The 18201-nt window shown below is 33.8% G+C and overlaps 3 protein-coding genes across 5 annotated transcripts in view; all 3 read right to left on the bottom strand.

Moving 5' to 3' along the window:
* Positions 1-2002, bottom strand: part of LOC128891343 (protein stum) — a 35120-nt gene extending 33118 nt beyond the window's left edge. Inside the window, exon 1 of the mRNA XM_054150761.1 lies at positions 1868-2002. The gene's annotated coding sequence lies outside the window, so the exon portion shown is untranslated. The remainder of the gene's footprint in view (positions 1-1867) is intronic.
* Positions 2003-6303: 4301 nt separating this feature from the next.
* Positions 6304-11659, bottom strand: LOC128891344 (probable cyclin-dependent serine/threonine-protein kinase DDB_G0292550). The gene is made up of 4 exons (XM_054150762.1): positions 11199-11659; positions 10515-10910; positions 10332-10415; positions 6304-10244 (listed from the first exon to the last, which is right to left on the bottom strand). The coding sequence occupies exons 1-4, from the start codon at positions 11214-11216 to the stop codon at positions 8148-8150; spliced, it is 2595 nt and encodes an 864-aa protein (XP_054006737.1). The 5' UTR covers positions 11217-11659; the 3' UTR covers positions 6304-8147.
* A 1067-nt stretch (positions 11660-12726) lies between these two features.
* Positions 12727-17931, bottom strand: LOC128891375 (maternal B9.10 protein-like). 3 transcript variants are annotated; one of them, XM_054150820.1, is made up of 3 exons: positions 17812-17931; positions 16430-17124; positions 12727-16307 (listed from the first exon to the last, which is right to left on the bottom strand). In XM_054150820.1, the coding sequence occupies exons 2-3, from the start codon at positions 16865-16867 to the stop codon at positions 15957-15959; spliced, it is 789 nt and encodes a 262-aa protein (XP_054006795.1). In that variant the 5' UTR covers positions 16868-17124; positions 17812-17931; the 3' UTR covers positions 12727-15956. The 3 variants fall into 3 exon arrangements, with proteins under 3 accessions (XP_054006795.1, XP_054006796.1, XP_054006797.1); XM_054150821.1 differs by having other exon boundaries at positions 17817-17915; XM_054150822.1 differs by lacking the exon at positions 17812-17931 and adding an exon at positions 17670-17811.
* Positions 17932-18201: the final 270 nt, after the last annotated feature.

Raw genomic sequence — 18201 nt, forward strand, 5'->3', positions numbered from 1 at the left:
TATACGTTTAAAAGGGTGTGAAAAATATATATCGAGCTACTAAAATTCGAAAAATATATGCACACTGCACAAATCGTTGCTTACGTTTGTTCTAATTTCGAATCAATTAAGCAAACAAATCTGCAGCTTGTCTACAGTGAAAAGTACGTCGTTTCACCACTTCGAACAGAGCAAGGTTGGTAACCCTACAGCCATCGATCAACCTTTTCGCCAATGTTCCCGCGTTTCCCGACGCATGATCGAGTTAACCTCGAGGATCGGGAAGCGGAACCACTATTCGCGAGCACCTTCGATACGCTTTCTGGCAATCAGCGCGGCGCGTTGCGTCAAGGTGGCCGTTATAATAATCGCACGGCAGATGTTATCCAGGCAAGACCGAAAAAAAAGGCATGACCCATGAAATTTCAAGTACGACCTCGCGCAGCAGTCACGTCAACGGAGCACGGCGAATTCCATCAATGCGCAAAAAAATTACAGAACTATTCCTCTACTACTCGAAGAGCCCCCTTCCCCAAGTAGAAAGAGAGCTACAGAAGAATATTAACCCTTTAATCTGTAACAAAGTGCGAGACTCGTGATACGGAATTTGAGTCGAACACGAAGAACACGAGTCAGGCACGTGTGTATGAAAGGACGCAAGGAATTTTACACCTGATTACGGCATTCACGATCCTACAGTAAATCGTAGGTCAAAAAGTTAACACGTTGACGGAAATTTTTCATACTTGGGGGGGGGGAGGGGAGGAGGAATGCCCTACACGCTTGTTTAGATTGTAGCATGAAGAACAAAAACATTCGATTTATATCTAACTTGTAGGATTTGTAGAGAATGAATTCAAAAGTTTGAAAATATTCCTCTATTAGATGGAAGTGTTCTGAAAGTTGTGAGTTCTAAGGGATGATCACTAGATGATCAACGTGGCACTCAACGTGTCGACTTATTAGTGGTTTATATTTAAAAAGAAGAATAGTTTCCCTGGTGTGCAAATACTTGCGAATCAATTTATCGGATGCCCTCGTGAGAGAACATAATGGTTTAGTCTTGTTGTGATTCTTCAACAAGCTTTGCAGGCGTTGTTTTGGAAATGTTTTTCCAATTTTAATTTTACAGAAATTTTACTATTACCCACATTACCCAATATAGAATTCTGGGTTGAACGCCAAATCTAGCTTCCAAGATCGACGAAGATGGAACCCTCGAAGCAGATACAAAGGGACAAGAATAGTCCCGAGGTATGTACACTCGGTGGAAGAAATACACCCAGCGAAGGCAATAAAGAATGCCTCCTTTCAATTGTTCCAATACACGAAATGTGTTTATATTTAATAAAAAAAAAAGACCACAGATATATAGCAACGGTATAGTGAATCTGCCAGAAAAGCAGAAAAATATCGTAGAAATAATGACTGATTACTCGTAACACTTAAATGTATGTTTCACATATTAATTCAAATATCACGATAATAAATCATTAACTTGTGAGTCGACCAAATACACACCCCTCACTAGTTGAGATCATACCTCGTACACATTTAATCCCCACCCCCAAAGTACACCACGAGGAACTCGTAAAACAAACCACTAAAATACCTAAATGATCGAGCCTACACTCCCCGATCCTCTAGATATCAACATTCCCAATTTTCAAACACTTTCTGATTACTCAGCACTTCGTAACATCTCGGTTAAACCAAGATTACTCAGTTACGCGCGTGAACCACCGAAACCACGAGTTCGAGTTGGATTTTTCACCCCAAACTATACCTGGTTCCACTTTGCGAACAATCCAACCCTTGGATTCGTGAATTCCAAACACGGCGATCTCGAGTTTCTCGAAGGATTTCGTGGACGAGTCGGAGGTCTTACCTGGCTACCAGGTGGACAGCGAAGTCGAGTCGCCGGGCAGGGTGCATTTACGAGGGTGCGAGCCTCAAGGAAGGGTCGGTAGTCGGCATCGACGTCGGTCGGCCGCGGCGTCGGTCCGCGTCTTCGCGTGGGCACGAACGCGTCCTTACTGCCGCGGGGTTGGGCGACTCGGTTGCTCGCTGAGAAAGCGAGGGTACGAGGCTTGGTGGTCAGACTTCGGATTGGGAGGCGCTCGCGCGATGTCCAAGCGTCCGACCAAGCGTGCCCGATGAGCCCGGTCGCGTTGGATAATACGCCAGCGGCCGCAGAAATTGAAGCCCTGCTTAAAAATGGGGGCTGGCGACTGAAATGGAAGTGTGGTAGCTATACTAAACGGTTTTGGGATGATAAATCAAATCATCGTCGCTATAAATCAAACCTTTAACACCCCGGTAACCGTGGCAGGTTACTGCTCGCGTGAGAGTGAAAGCGCACTAGGTGTCATTTTTACGGTGATGCAATTTTTATGGTCGCTCGTGTGCTGCATTGTACGCAGAGCATGTAGAGAGAGAGGGGGGGGGGGGGGGGTTATCTTATAGAATTTTTGAAGATGTAAGGAGAAGCTAATTGTACGCATCGCGAACATGTATTAGAAAGAAATAGTTCGAGTACCATTTTTGGTCATTTTCATAGAAGTGTGGCGATTTGTGTGGGAATGTTGAATTCGTATTGGGGTTGCACTGTATTTTCAAATTTCTTCTGGAATATCGATCGTCGATTAACGTGCAACCTGTTTGTCCACTCACGCGCTCAATCGTGAACACGATAAAATGCGTTACGACAATTATAGGCAACTGAGTGTCGTTTGAATGCGCGTTATGCTACGCAAGCGTTGCATGTATAGCGTAAAACGGGCGAGGCCGTTCATTCATTCATTTGGTCGAACCAGGTCTACTGGATCCAAATTATTGGAACATTAGCTTGATTTAAGCGAGCTGGGCTCGGCCCGATCGTGTGGGATCAATTTTGTGCATGTATGCCTTCGATAGACCGTCAGCAAACGTGCGTCAGATTTTTTTTTTCGCAGTGCTGCAGCCTAGTCTGAAATAAAATTTGGCGATAGATTATGTAACTGAAGCGAATCGAGCTATGAATTTGATTTTAGTCATGTTAAGATAATCGAAACGGAAAATAATTAAGGGTTGTTTCTTGAATCACACAGTAAAGAGCTAACCACAGGGTTCTAATATATCGTTTAAAAAAGTAATTATAAAATTGCTGGTAATTACTTTCTGTGAAATAAAATTGTACAATGAATACAGATGACTCATGGTCTTTTTATAAAACATGGCAAACACTGCGGAATCGAAATAAAAAAATCTAAAAACAATTGAGAACATAGTACAAGGACTGAAAGTCTACATAAATAAATAAAATTGAAGATATACCAAAATTGTTAATGAAATAAAAGCTAAATTTATCGTTGTAAAGCACAGAAGCTTATGAAGCAGAAGTAAACCAGCCAGTCCCCTTTTAAACACATTTTATTCGGTTGTATATGTACAGTTTACATAGCAATCACTGTCGCGTTTACATATGCTACACCTCTTTTCGTGTTAAATGGGTAACTGTTACACGTGTAAATCGTTCCGTGTCGAGTCCAAAGCGATCAGTCCGTTTCCGATTAATCTCTTGGCCGAGATTAACGCGCCTTAACGTGAAATCGTTCGCACGTTTGGGAAATCCAGCGAAATCCCCCTTTATCAGAGACTAAAGAATGCAACGAGGTAGTTAAGAAATTCAAAGATCCCATTCTGTCTTCCGCTTCTTTTGGCATCAATCGTGAAACGAATCGATGTGTAAAATCGCGGAGACAGGTGCAAATCTTTGATGATCTAATCGATAAAACTCCTGGTGAACTTCTGCTCGACCAACTTACGTCGATACACGTTGTACAAACTCTGTGCCAATTTATTTTTACACGTTGCGAATTTTGTTGCCATCCTCCCTTCGTCGAGACTGTGTAACTAGGAAATTTAATCTCTTTATTCGCCTTTACGAGCAACGAAATATATTTAGTGAACAGGGAATCTCTACCAAAAGGTCTTAAAAAATTTAGCATTTTCGTTAAAAAATTAAAGCAATCCTGGATTTAAAGAAAAAGTTTTCTTTTTAATAGTAATGTTTCATATTGTATTAGAAAATAATTAATAATCGATCATTTAAATCCCTGATTTCCTCAAAATATTTGGTCACTCGTAAAGACTGATCTGGAGACTACTTATTAAAATTAACAAGCATGAGATCATATAACTACATAATTGTTTAATTTTGATTACAGTTTCGAATGTGAAATTTGCCAAAACAATTTCCATTCACCGATTGCTTTGTAGACGGCAGATTCAGAGGGCACCGTTTCCTCAGAAGCATATTGAAAATGACGGGAATATATACTTCGAAGTTTTATTCTAAATGGATATTGTTCATTGCTCTTTATATCTACAGGGCGTAGATATAGTATTCGTTACAGCGTTCATGGATAAATCTACACATTTGGATCGATGAAGATTTATTAATAAATCCCGCAATAAGATTTATTTTTATTCGAAGGACATTAAGGAAGTTATGTTTAACATAGAAACCAAAATTCCAATAACTTTGTCCTTTAGAATTAAAATTTGAACGTTGCAACCAAGATGAATTTAATTTTCTCATACAAATCTTCATCAATTCAAATGCGTTAAATATCATGGCAAATATTTGTATGCACCCTGTATATTCATAACTTGCGCATCGATGAATCGATGACTTGTATAACTCTTTAACGAAAAGGGTAGCCTGGTCTGGAATTTTGAAAAAATCGATTCTTTTTTTATCTTTTTGTTGATTGTCAAAAATCGAGAAATTATTCTGAATATTTTATTTGTTGCACTTTATTAAAACTGACATTTTTCAAACTAATACGCATATAAAAACTCAAGCAACTGACAAAAAATTTGTTTAAGTGTTACTCATGGACGCCATTAAATAGTCTTCTTTTGTATCTTTCGGTGCAACAATGTTTAACTCGAGACTGAACAATCACAAATTAAAAAAAATTTATCCATATCCTTAAAACAGGCAAAATACACATACGTTTACAAAATTTGATATAAAAAAAATCTAGCCCTTTCTTAAAACTAAATACACAAAGAAAATATAAATTTGCGTTCTTCAAACCAAACCACCCACTTAACCATTTGCACTCTAAGAATATTGTTTCATTTAAATGACTAGCAACTTCGAGGCAATTTTATGGAGTCTCGTTGAAGTTTCATGATATTAATTTTATTCATTTATTTCGTTAATTCACTTTATGTTACCATAATTAAATTTGAACTGAGACGTAGTGCACATTATATGTGCTTTCGGAGTGCAAAGGGTTAATATTCGTAAGATAAGACGCCTTGGATTGAACGTTGCGACAAAAATCAATTGGGTTTGGAAACTGAGAGATAATTGAAGCCTGTGGCGCAAGAAAGAAATTATTAAAAGATGGCGATGACCAATTCTTGCACCAGAGTCTTCCAATTGTTTCGCATATATGTATATAAACAGCCCAAAATTACGCCATCTTTCCAACCTTCGTCCTTCGTCTTGAACGCAAGAGAACATTCGCATACGCTTATATCTCGAGCGATCAGCTATTCATCCTTGTATATGCATATGCGTATATAATATGTATTTACACGTACGGCTCGAACATTATCTTCGAAACGACAGTTACCTTTAATTAATTTCATTTGGTTACTTTTTTAACGATGATTACTTTTAATTAAAACACGCGTCCTTGTTCGATCGCTGCGTCACCGTGATATCCACGTAACACAGAGCTTTTCTATTGCATGAATCCAAACTCAGAGGGCAACGATTGTTTTGCACCCTTTCCAGCAATCATCGAAATGGATTATTGCAGGGTCAGAAAAGTTGTTGATAAAAGAAACTCCAAGATCAGCAAGTTTATTCAGCACAGTGCTGTCCGACCAGAGTTAAGCATCACTCGAATAACTTCCAACAAATTTTTATCTAGATAAATATTCCACTATTTTATTCGGATAATTAACCGACTTCGAGAAGGACATGGTTATTAACCCAAACTGTTTAGTTGGGTAATTATATAGAATTGTATTGAGTTCAATTATCTAAATAATAGTTATACGCATTGTCCGTCTGTCAAATAAAGGAAAGTTTATTTATATAGAACGTTAAACGTTATCTTGGTAAAAATATGCCCAACTCTGTGTCAAATTCCTCTATTCCTATTCCAGTAACATCATCGTACTGGAGTGTTGATGGCATTGTATTATTGTTTATACAAATGTAATATGGCATATAGACAGGGGACAGCACTGATTTACCCCTTTCAAGAACCTATTACAACGCTCAAAGAATCACTATCCAAGTAATGTACCGATCGATTAAAAAATATGTCTTGCCTCAAATGAAGTTATTTAAAAAATTATGACGAAATAGATTTACTACGTCAATCAGTAATTTCCGCTTTCAAGTGATACTTTATATACTAAACTCAAGTACAAAAATCATCTCGTCGCTATTTATATCTATTCAGAACGAGAATCATCAAGTTTCAATCACCAAAGAGAATGTATCTCTCTCGTTTTCACTTTCCTAATCGGACGGTTCATGAAAGGTTGAGCCTCAACTCGAGCTAAACACTGCTACCTATCCCACTTTCAAGTTAAACAACTGTCCCGATTTTATCATTTGAAAACGGGAATTACTGTAATTAAATAAATTAATCCCGAATTTTGATTGTAGACGTAAAATCTGTAACCTTCAATCCCTTCCTATTAGTATACACTTTCTGTAACGAAAGAATCAGCCACGGTATAATCCAGCAGTTTAGACCGACTAATCGAAAATGAGGCGAAGATCCACCTAAGTACATTTTTTTTTTATCTTCTCTTCGTGTGTAAGGAAACATGCAAATGAAAGTGAACGATAATTATACTATGATACATCGATTAAAGCGGACCATTAAATAAGTACTAAACGTATTAACTTTGCAACGATTGCTTTCAACTTTGGTACCGTAAGTATTCTTTAACACAGATAATGATCTTTGCACGATAGTAATTTTTATTGTAGACATTTCTCGGTGGAGAACGAGCGTTTCTCATAAATATTCTGCTTTGCGCGTACGCGACCAAGTTCCTTGAAACGTTGTTCCACAGATACACCTTAATAATTATATGAACTATTAATATTGTCACCGCTATATTTTGCCATATCTGCTCGAGCACGCAAGGAAAATATATATTATCCGTTCTATCGCTACGTCTGCGACAACCGTTAAATAAAATTTTGAATTTTACGCGTTAACGCTGTCTCGATACAGTTATCAGTGTTCCTCGTATTAAATCAGTTCGAAGAATCTTGTTTTGCAACGCTAACACTTTACGGCGTTGCCCTAATTGGAAGCAGAGATGGACAAAATTCTTATTTATATAAAAAAAAAAACTCGTATAATGAATAAAACAAGTTTTGCTTCGCTATTTGTCTGAAAAAAATTACAATCTAAGTTACAAAATCAGATTATCTTTCACGTTAAATGAACAACTGTATCATTGAATAGATTATTCGAATAAAATTCTGCCCATCACTGATTGGAAGTAGCACGCACTAATGTATCGCGAACATAACTATTAACATTCGACAACGAATCTTAAATATTGTCACATTTCAATACACGCGAACGCAATTCGTTCTATAATATTTAATCGCAGTAACAAGAATAAAAGTTTCGTCGTCTAATTTAATTGGGTTATTTTTCGATATAGAAATGGTTCGACAAAAACTATGAAGGATCGAAAAAATGAAAATAAAATAACTAGTATCTCTCGTATCATTTGTTAAATAGCTCCTCATCGTTTCAACATTCAAAGAATTTAATAAATATTTAATTAATCTCGAGATTTGTTTTCAATTAGATTAGACATATTAGCTATAAGAGAATTGATATTGTAATCACTAAATAATTACATACCAACAACATTCCGCGACTGCCGCACAACCGAATCTCATCCACCAGGCAATAAAGCTGCAACGCTAACAATAACTATACAAATTAAATAAATATAATCCTATGTCTGCAGTGGTGTATAGAATGTTTTCTCCTAAGCTACTGATCTTGGTACAGCCTTAGTTTCATATAGTTACAAAAAATAACGCTCTGTTATCTTTAAAGGAACTCCCTGCTGTGATAGTACTAATAATCTTCTGAAATATTTGCCGTAATACTTTACATTTTTGATCCCGCCTTCTCAAGGCTCCTTTGAAGTTTCCTATGATCTTTTCTATACTTTTCAATCGTTAAGTCCGCGCTATTCGTACGTGGTAAGTCTAACGTGACATGATCTAAACTTGCGGCAAGTTTTAGGTAAGTTTCTTCCATTTCTTTAGTGATTTTTACTTCGTAATCGATATCGGTGATGTCAATTTTGTTGGAAGCTTTGGGCACGTCCTTCTCCTCCTCGTTCGGAACATCGAAAGATATTAAATCTTTTTCCTTGTCTGGTTCAACGTTATTTACATTTGTTGGAAAATTATTTACATCGTTATTTAAATTTCCCTCGCCAAGGTTGTGAACGTGTACTATTAAATCCCCGCACTTTTTTTCTTGAGTATTATCATGCAATCTTCGAGCGTCTACGAACAGTTTCGACTTCATTTGTTGCTCATTCAAATACATTAACGACCTCTGGTTCATTATATTTTCATTAGGCTTTAATTTCGTGTAATTCGACACAGAATTATCCATGTGCACCGATGACTGAACCCATTCGGCTACTCTTTGTAATTGATTATTGTCGTGTAGCAAGATCGGACAGCTTTCCTCGCTACTGGTCGAAACTGATCTTTCGGATCCGGATCGCGATAATTTTTTCGAGTGAACTAAAGCAGTATTTGGTTTGTTATTTCCACTAGTGTATAATACAGTTTTATAATGGCCAGCATTATCTAAAAGAATATTTTTCGATCCAGGCGTGACTCTCACGAGACAATTTCTCGGACCAGTTATTCGATTTTGGCTACTGGATTTTGAATTACCAACGTTGTGCAAATTCGTTCCGCTAAGTGAGCGAACAACATCGCTAGAACTGCTAGAAGGATCGGAAGTTGAAATTACTATACTATCGCTACTAAAACTTGGACTAGTCGCCACTTCCATTAGTCCGGAATCATTTTGGTTTGAATTGTTATCTATGTTTTTTACTTCTATAAAAGTTAATTGTGCTGGGAGGTGAGTTTCCTCTGCTGATCTATCGTTCTTCCACACCCTATCGTTGATAATGTCAATTTCGATATCCCCGCAGACTTTATCTATTATTTTAGTGTCTTTATTAGCTTGCAATTTTAATTTCGTCCATTCGTTTTTCCACAGTCTATCATTAATAATATCAATTGGACTCTGTTCTTTTCCATCAAAGTAACTGTTAGAATTTTCAGGAACTATATGACTATGGTTAGAGGACTTCTTCTCCAATGTATTCCAGTGATTTGGATTCAATGTATTATCGATTTGTGATTCGCATTTTTTATACGGTTTCACCTGTTTTCCCTTATCAGCATTCGTTTTGCTATTCATACACGTGTTACCAATATTTTGAGAAGTTACGTGTTTCGTCATGTTTGCGCTCTGATTTTGAAAAGCGCTTTGAATTTGCATATCACTACGACGCAAAGAGTTTTTTTTATTTAAATTAGCTTTCGTATTGACACTAACACGAACATCTTCCTTCACGCTCTCCAAGACTTTACCGTTTCTAGTTAAAAACTTATCTTTTGTGCATAAATGTTGACTGCTAGTAGTCTTTGTACAATTGTTTTGATATTGCATTTTATTGTTACTAACATTTTCATTCACCTCGTGGTAAGCCACGTGTAACATAGAATTTTGACTTTCTTTATTTTGGTAAGTTTTATCGGTACTTTTCATATTATCCGAACATTTTTCTGTATTTTCTGCATACTTGGTAGCACATTCGTTACAAGAAAAAACATCTTGCCCGTTAGTTTGAGTTTCACCGTCGACCATCAAAATGCTCCTATGACAAGTACACGTATCACAATGCTTGGAGAATATCCGTTCTTTCTCCCGGTCTTCCAAAACTTTGGCCATTATTGCGGCTGAAACAACATCTACCGGCGGCTTTGATTCGTCGCTGTCATCGTCACTATGTTTGTCAAGCATAGGCTTAGTTACATTATATACCATTGCTGTTGGAGGAAACGTTGAAATTGGCACTGTAATACTTTTGACATCAGGAGGAGCATCATTTGTTCGTTTCTTTTGTGCAACATATGTTCTAACTTTTGCCTGTACTTCGGTAGGTAACTAGAAAAACAATAGCTACTATTGGAACAATTTTTATCATACAAATAACAGGAATAAATACAGCATATTATACATACAACTACTTACAGTATCATATTTTTGACCAACAAAGTTGGAAGGTTTACACTGAAGAAGTTGTATTGCCAAATTTACATCGTTTCTATACTTTTCCTGAAATAAAAAATATTCTTTGTAAAATATGTTCATAAATTATTATTTATCTATGATTCAATTTGAGAAAATTTATGTATGTTTATACTTTGAACATACATTATCTTGTGTCAAACGATGTATCGTATAATTTGCATCAGCCAATCTGTGGGATAAAGTCGCGATATCCTTGGTGAATGCACTTTTCTCTGTTTCACATTTATCTACAATCCTCAATAATTTATCCTCAAGATTTTGATTTACTTTCTGAATGCGTTTATGAGCCTCGTGTAATCTTGAATATTTATCTTGCCAAATTAAAAGTTCCTCCTTCATTGAAGCCAATTCTCCATTTGGAAATTTATCAGCCTCATTCAAAAACTGTGTCTCCATTGTCGCAATGTGATTATCCCTTTCCATCAAATGTTGGCGCAAATTTTCTATTTCTACATGCAGATGCATGTCATTGTGCTGTTGATCTTTTTGAGTGCAGTTTGTGCACGTACACCCACATACCTAAAATAAAAATGCATCTACAATAAGTAACTTTCACATATGGTAAAAGATGCAATTACAGTCAATTGGAGAGGTTAAAGATTAAAATTATTGCGACAATGTATTAACATCGATGCATTAACTTGCAGCTAACGTCTTTTATTTTATCAGCGGATTAAACTTCGCTAAATTCCATGAAATAAACTACTCTTACTTTTTATTTCTCAATTTTTTATATTCTAACTTTTTTATTTGAACGCAAAGCTTTTTTCCGCATGATAAGCGTACAATCTTGATGCACTTACATACCTTACATTTTTCAGCCATCGCGTAGTATAGAAATTATATTGAAAACACTGAAAAAATATTTACGAATAGCGAGACTTCGAAATTGGAGCCTCATAACCCTATCGTTCGCTTTGTATAGAAATATGGACTGTTTGTGCACGTTTCGGCGCAATTTATTTTCTCATAGCATTGCCAACAACAAGGACAATGTACGCGATAACGTTTACGATAAAAATTTTATATTGTATGCGATAAAAACCTATGAAACGACAAATTGCAAATTTCCCTGTCGTTTGCCACACATCTAACTCGTCCAACACTCGGTCGTCAACGTTCTAGTTGCATACCAGACGTTTTTATCTACTACCGAGGTCGTGGTATACAGCTTTCACGATTTTCCTCGATGTGTCATAAATTCACGCCAAGAGAAAAAAAAAACATTTGTCGAGTAAGAAAAAAGAGTTTGAACATAAATGTTCATATACTATATACTATATATGATAATGAAAATCGTACTTAATACAGTACTCGAGCATGACCAATGAAAAATGACTGCAACTCGTATTGGACATCGACGTGTTCTCATGTTATCTGTTAGCTTTCCGCGGCAAAAATGATAGAAGGCGACACAAACTTTTAATTATCGGTCGTGTCTAGGTAAATAAAATTGTTTATAAATCTATCGAACGTAAAACAGTGTAGTAACATAAACAATGAAGACGATTAAACAAAAATAACCGCAACAGGAACCTAATTTCAGAAGCTTCCAATTAGTAAAGCAAGAATACAAAACTTAAATAAATTCTTTCTATAAACACCATAGTTTAAATTTAATATTAATCTCAATTTTCAAAATAAGAGTCGAGGATAAAATAAATTGAAGACAAATTGATAGATCTTGATTTGCAGAAATATTTATTAAGTATGTGTTATATCCCATACATTATGTTTGTAATCATAAAACTGTTAATGATGTTAATACAACGATAATTATAAGTTCGCAATGTGTATTTAATACTCAGGAAATTGTTTACTTTATAAGATTGTGTTTCATTTACAAGGAAATACATCGAATGATTTGAAACTTAAAATAAACATAAATCGCGATTAATGAGAATGAATTGCGGAGAAGTTGCTACTCGAACTTTCGAATAGTTTTACTTCTAAATACCTCTATGTAAAGATGTAAACTATCGAACATTAATACATGAAATATTCTATTCGCATTTCTATTTCATATAATTTAAAAGATTTATATACGTAACTACAAACAACATGTGTGTGTGTGTACAATTGAGTTCCGTTACTTATACGCGATAATAATCAAATTCATCGAATAAAAAATATATATATATTTTAAAAATGAATTAATAATCATTAACCAATAATATGGTTTTATTAAGACTTCTTTGATTTATAGTACAGGTATGAATTCTCCTAATATGCGTTAAAATTTGATTTATACTTGTATTATTACTAGTAAATTCATAAATTTTGATTATAATACTAAAAGTAAAGAGGTCGTACAATTACAATAATAACTTATAAGTATTTTGCTTGAATGTGTAATATATCTTTTATTGGATAACACGAAACAAAGTACTGAACAGAGATATATATTTGAAGTTATGAAAAAATGCGAAGATCAGTATGGTTGTAGAACAGGATTATAGTCATCATTGCATAACTATGCATGAAATATTCTTATAACATATGACACAGCAGTGGTAGAATATATGTATACGCTTATATAGTGCCTTACCCTACAATCGAAATGATCCAAACATTAAGATAATGTACTATGAAATTTTCCCCAATACAAATTTGCTTTTCTTTTCATAAATTGTTCTTTTACATCACTGTAAAGTACAATCATAACAAGAGAATGTACAATAATGAAATATTAAAATTTTGACTACATATTGGTCATAAAAAAGAAAAAAAAACTACACTTAAATTGAAAATTAAAATCTTAATTTCTCCTTGAATATTATCTAAACTTGTTTCTATAATTTTTAAAAATTATGTAAAAAACGCTAATTTCCCGCACCGAAGCACTATATTCACTTATAAATTTTAACATCTATCTATCGTATTTAAGAAATTACAGGTATAAAAGAATGTTTTGTATAAAAGAGAATATATTTTTTGTCTGAAGTTTTATGTAATTTTGTTCATCAAGTATGCAGAGGTTCATTAAATACTATGTACTTTATCACATGATATTCGAATATAGATTCCTTATAAAAAAATTGTTCCTGAACATTTTCGATTGTGTGAAAATGTTATTATATGGAGCATAAAACATTTCTTTCTTTTTTTATATATGAACACAATTAAAAAGTTTGGAACATTTCAAATGTTGAGCATCATATTTATTAATAAAAGAATATGTCCGAATGCAACATTGCTTAATTCTACATATACACTATAATATCTATATTCATATAGAATTTTCATATCTTTTATAACAAAATGACTCCTGAATAAGTTTCAACAAATTGAACACAAAAATTATATATAATAGAGCAAGTTTCATGCATACATTAAATAATTCTAAACGTGAAACATGAAAATTGCAAATTTATTCTATATCTTTGATTAAAATTTTCTCTAATACAGTCCATTCAATAATATTTATGTTGTAGCTGGTTATAGTTTTAGAAATTTATCTAAAGACACTAAGTTTATCTAGTGACAACAATATTCCAATTTGTATTAGAGATAGTAAAATTCTCATTATATATGTATAAATATATCTAACAGGTGGTAACACTTATGCCATTTAATAAAAATTTGTCACATTGTCGTTAATTTTAATGCTCTGAAACATTAACTGAAAAATTCTTAAACTATTTCAACCAAATAAATTAGTTATGTGTCATTAAAATATACTGCATACTATATATCTTTCATAAGAATTAATATTTTCCGCGCCAATGAAACGATAACATACTTGCATGAACGTAATTCTTAAAAGTAACTCTCACGTTAAATTCTCACGCATATAAAGTGGTAGTTACTTTTATGAGTAAGTCTATGTTATTATATAAATTAAAGAAATTGCACATTTTAGGCACTAACAATACTAAAACATTCGTGTTGCGTGAGTGAAAGATTCAGGAAACAAGTAATGGAAATTATTAAAATATATTAATAAAAAAAAAACTGTTTCATTGCTAATTGCGATACATGTTTTTATATAAAGTATATTTTTATATAGTAAACAATGACGTATGAAAATACTAACAAATTAACTTTCCACACTCCAAATATTATATAAAATGACAATTGAAGACCTATATTTGTATTATTTGTTTTCTGAAACCTTCAGACATATCTAAGTCCCGAATACAGATAAGGCGCGTACGTACGTGTTAACAAAGCAAGAAGAAATAGTTTAAGTAAGTATAAATTACTGTGGTGTTATAAATTGTCTACAATATACAGAATTGAATGTACATGACATTAGCATTAGTATGACAGAATTAAAGTTTCAACTCCAATGTGCTATAGAACTACCAACATCAATGATATATATTCTTAAATGCTAAATTTCATTAGTTTCATTTGAAAACATAAGCTTAATTTATCTTCACGTTGAGCATAATTAAAATAAAAAGTTTGTAACTGCACATTAACCATGAAATTCATGCACTTTTTAGTAATATTCTAGTATAATTGATTAGCTATAGAATTTCTATGGAGGCAGTATGTTTATGTAATAGGTACAGTGTGCTTTTTTGAAGCAACAATATTATAAATTTCTCTGCACCACAAACTTGTGAAATCAAATAAGATATCGTTTTCCTACTCGTTAACGCAATATAATAATACACATGTACAATAAAAAAAAGTTGTTGATTTGAACTTGTCAAAGATCATTTTCAAATCACTGTTACTAGAACTTCAAAATATACATAGTTTGTCAACATTGTTGTAGGACATCATTACCTCAACAAATTAGCAGGTTACATGGCTAAATTTCTTATATCTCTGTATTGTACTATAACAATATTAAAAAGTGAAGAAAATTTTGAAGCTCTAATCATTATGAATATACTTTATATATACACCAAAGAAAAAGTTATTCAAAACTCTCTCTTTTTATTACATTATAGAATTTGATACATGAAATATTTACTAATGAACTGAGGTCGCCTATGAAGGCATTAAAATTCATTACGTTCAATTTAATGAGCAATTGTATTTAATTTTGGAAACCCGCTTAAAATCAATACTGCTCCCTTCTGAAATATGTGCGACCTATCATTTATTAAATCCTTTTTATGAGGATTAATCAGAAAAAGTGTCACAAGTGGTATAACATTCATTTTTATGTCTCACATATCAATGACTTAATTCGTTCTAGTTAAATTCACACTAATCTAATATTTTACAAGCAACCTTGCATCCGGAATTAAACATCTATCATCCAATTAATTATTTATATATAACATGTAATAATGCAACATTTCTCATCATAAAAAATCGTAAGCCTTAGTCGTAATTCGAACAAGGTCATTTGTAATTACAAAATGGATAATTTTCGTCACAGAAACGTTAATAAATCTGTTCCTAATATAAAAACGATAATATTCAATTTTTCACGAGTGTAATGCAAACAATAATATACAATTCATATTACAATATTATTTTACTAATATTATTTATTTTTAGATAGAAATATAAAATTTTTTAATCGACAAAACAATTTTATACTTTTCTTTTGTATATGAAGGAACAGATTTTTTAACTATTTTCATAAAGAGGGTTTGTTTATACTTTAAGAGCAGCTTTGGGTGACCAATGGTGGAAACGGGCAGGACCTGTAGGATAGGAGGGTGGGTGAATCCACTTATTACCACGGTGACCCATAAAAGGAGGTGGTGATGGACCACCCAAAAAGTGATGGGGCATAATGTTATACCACGGATGACTTATTGGGTGAGGACCATAACCCATACTGAAGGAGTGACCGAACCACGTGCGATTTCTATTAATATGTAGCCTAGGACTGTTCAAATTGCGTCTCCTACCTGTACCATTATTGCTATGCTGTTGGTTTTGATTAGCAGAGCTTAATGGTTTCGATTTTTGTTGTTCTGCATTTGCGGTCAAAGGGGATTTCTGTAAAGAAACAACAGATTTTGTTACTCCAACTTTCCTGCACAACTTGCTCAATTTTTTTACAGTTTCAAAAATTATTACTGTAATAATTCGTAATTAAAATATATGTAACACATATTAACCTGTATCTTAGTCAGCCCCTCAGATTGTTTATTTTCACGTTCCTCGCTTCCATGAAAAATTGGTACAGTGTTTTCTTTATCATCAAATGATGCAAGTGTGCAATAGGATCCTTTACTTTCTCCAAATCGGCAGCACACCTCATTAGGATCAACCCAAAGTGTTAATTCTACTGGCAATGACAGATCTTCGTATTTAACTCCAGCAGCTGTAGCAGCACTCTCCAAAGTTGCATCCCTCCGATTATGACCATTTACACGAATACAACGATAACCTTGACCTTTGAATGGTTTATCAGGAAACCAATGATTTTTAAAACGTTCCGTCAGTAATTCGACCAAACGTCGTTTGAAACATTCCAATTGATCAGAACTAAATTTTTCGTTTTTTTCTATCAGCTGTACTAAGAATAGTACTGCTGCAGTGATCTCGTTGCGCATTTTGCCTCTTTCGTATACCAAGGTTATAATTTGCAGTTGAATTCCTCCTTTGATGCGTTGACACAATATTTTTGAAAACTAAAGTACCATTCGCTGAAGCTGATGTGGAGCACATAGAGCCCTTCTGCACCGCTGCGATACTTAAATCTTTTATGATCTATTGTGCTTTCTTTTTATTTTGCGAAACCTTTGCTATGCTATCTCGTTTTGTCTTTGGTATATATAAATTTTGTACCAATTGTCCCTATTATTTTCGTCTGAAATTAAACAGAAAAACTATTGTTAGTGAATCTCCAATTTGTATATATTCAAATATTTATAATTACATTTTAAATATTTTAATAATATAAAATAATATTTAAGGGTCTTCACACATTCTACATAGCCAAATCTGTGTCTAATCTAATCTATCAACATCATCTACAAGTACCTTGTTTGTTTGTTTTTTCAATGCCTAAGCTAATGCAAACATTCAAACAAGCATATTTTGATCAAATTATGCATGATGATTTGATGCATTAAATTCTTAATATACATGTACACACTCAAAATGATTGAATTCATTTCATAATGAAACTAGATAACAATATGTTATGGGTATTAATTAGGTTATAAATCATAATAACGCAGGTTAGGTAAATCGTGTTGAGAAACAGAAGTGGTATCTAGTTTACATTGGGAGTAATTGATCAGTAATCAGCAACAAAGCAAACGGCACCGTTGGAAAATATATTAAATATCGAGAAACGATGGTTTCGAAATAATGAGTACAACGAATTATGCCAGCTCATTCTTGTCGTACCAGGTCGTGCCGTGAGCGATTGTTCCTGAAATACCACAATTGGGATTTTTGGTGATTATTTATTTATCATGATATTTCACTTCTGTTGTAACCGTACTTTCGCCCGATGTACTTAAAAATTTAATACTAATGTTAAATTGACCTTACGAATCAGTGACGAAAATTCCGTGTTTCTGGTGAAACTACTACGTCTTCTCTCTCTTTAAATAAACGTACTCGACCCAACACGTGTTACGTTGCATCAATGTCCATGAAGTATGAAGAAAAATATAGACCTCCGACAGTTGCTTTTATTTATAGTTTTACAAGTGAAGGTAAAACGATTTTGATAAAATAATTTTGAACAATATCTGCCGACGTGTAATCATTTTTTTGTAGTTGAGATACGATAAGATAATGTTAAATATTTTTAATCAATCTAGTGTCCATGACAAAATTGTAGAATGTTGTGCCGATGACCAGGTTCCAAATCCCAAGTTGCAATTTTTTTTTAAGTAATCGATCTTTTTTTATTGATTATATTTTTACACAT

Source organism: Hylaeus anthracinus, unplaced genomic scaffold (genome assembly GCF_026225885.1).
Source record: "Hylaeus anthracinus isolate JK02 unplaced genomic scaffold, UHH_iyHylAnth1.0_haploid 12001, whole genome shotgun sequence".
NCBI lineage: Eukaryota > Metazoa > Arthropoda > Insecta > Hymenoptera > Colletidae > Hylaeus > Hylaeus anthracinus.

Coding starts and splice junctions, on each gene's coding strand:
- LOC128891375 (XM_054150820.1), bottom strand. CDS start 16,867: ATGCGCAACGAGATCACTGCAGCAGTACTATTCTTAGTACAGCTGATA. Junction 16,308..16,429: donor AGGGGCTGACTAAGATACAG/GTTAATATGTGT, acceptor GTTTCTTTACAG/AAATCCCCTTTGACCGCAAA.
- LOC128891344 (XM_054150762.1), bottom strand. Junction 10,416..10,514: donor ATCGTTTGACACAAGATAAT/GTATGTTCAAAG, acceptor TTTTTATTTCAG/GAAAAGTATAGAAACGATGT. Junction 10,245..10,331: donor TTGGTCAAAAATATGATACT/GTAAGTAGTTGT, acceptor TTGTTTTTCTAG/TTACCTACCGAAGTACAGGC.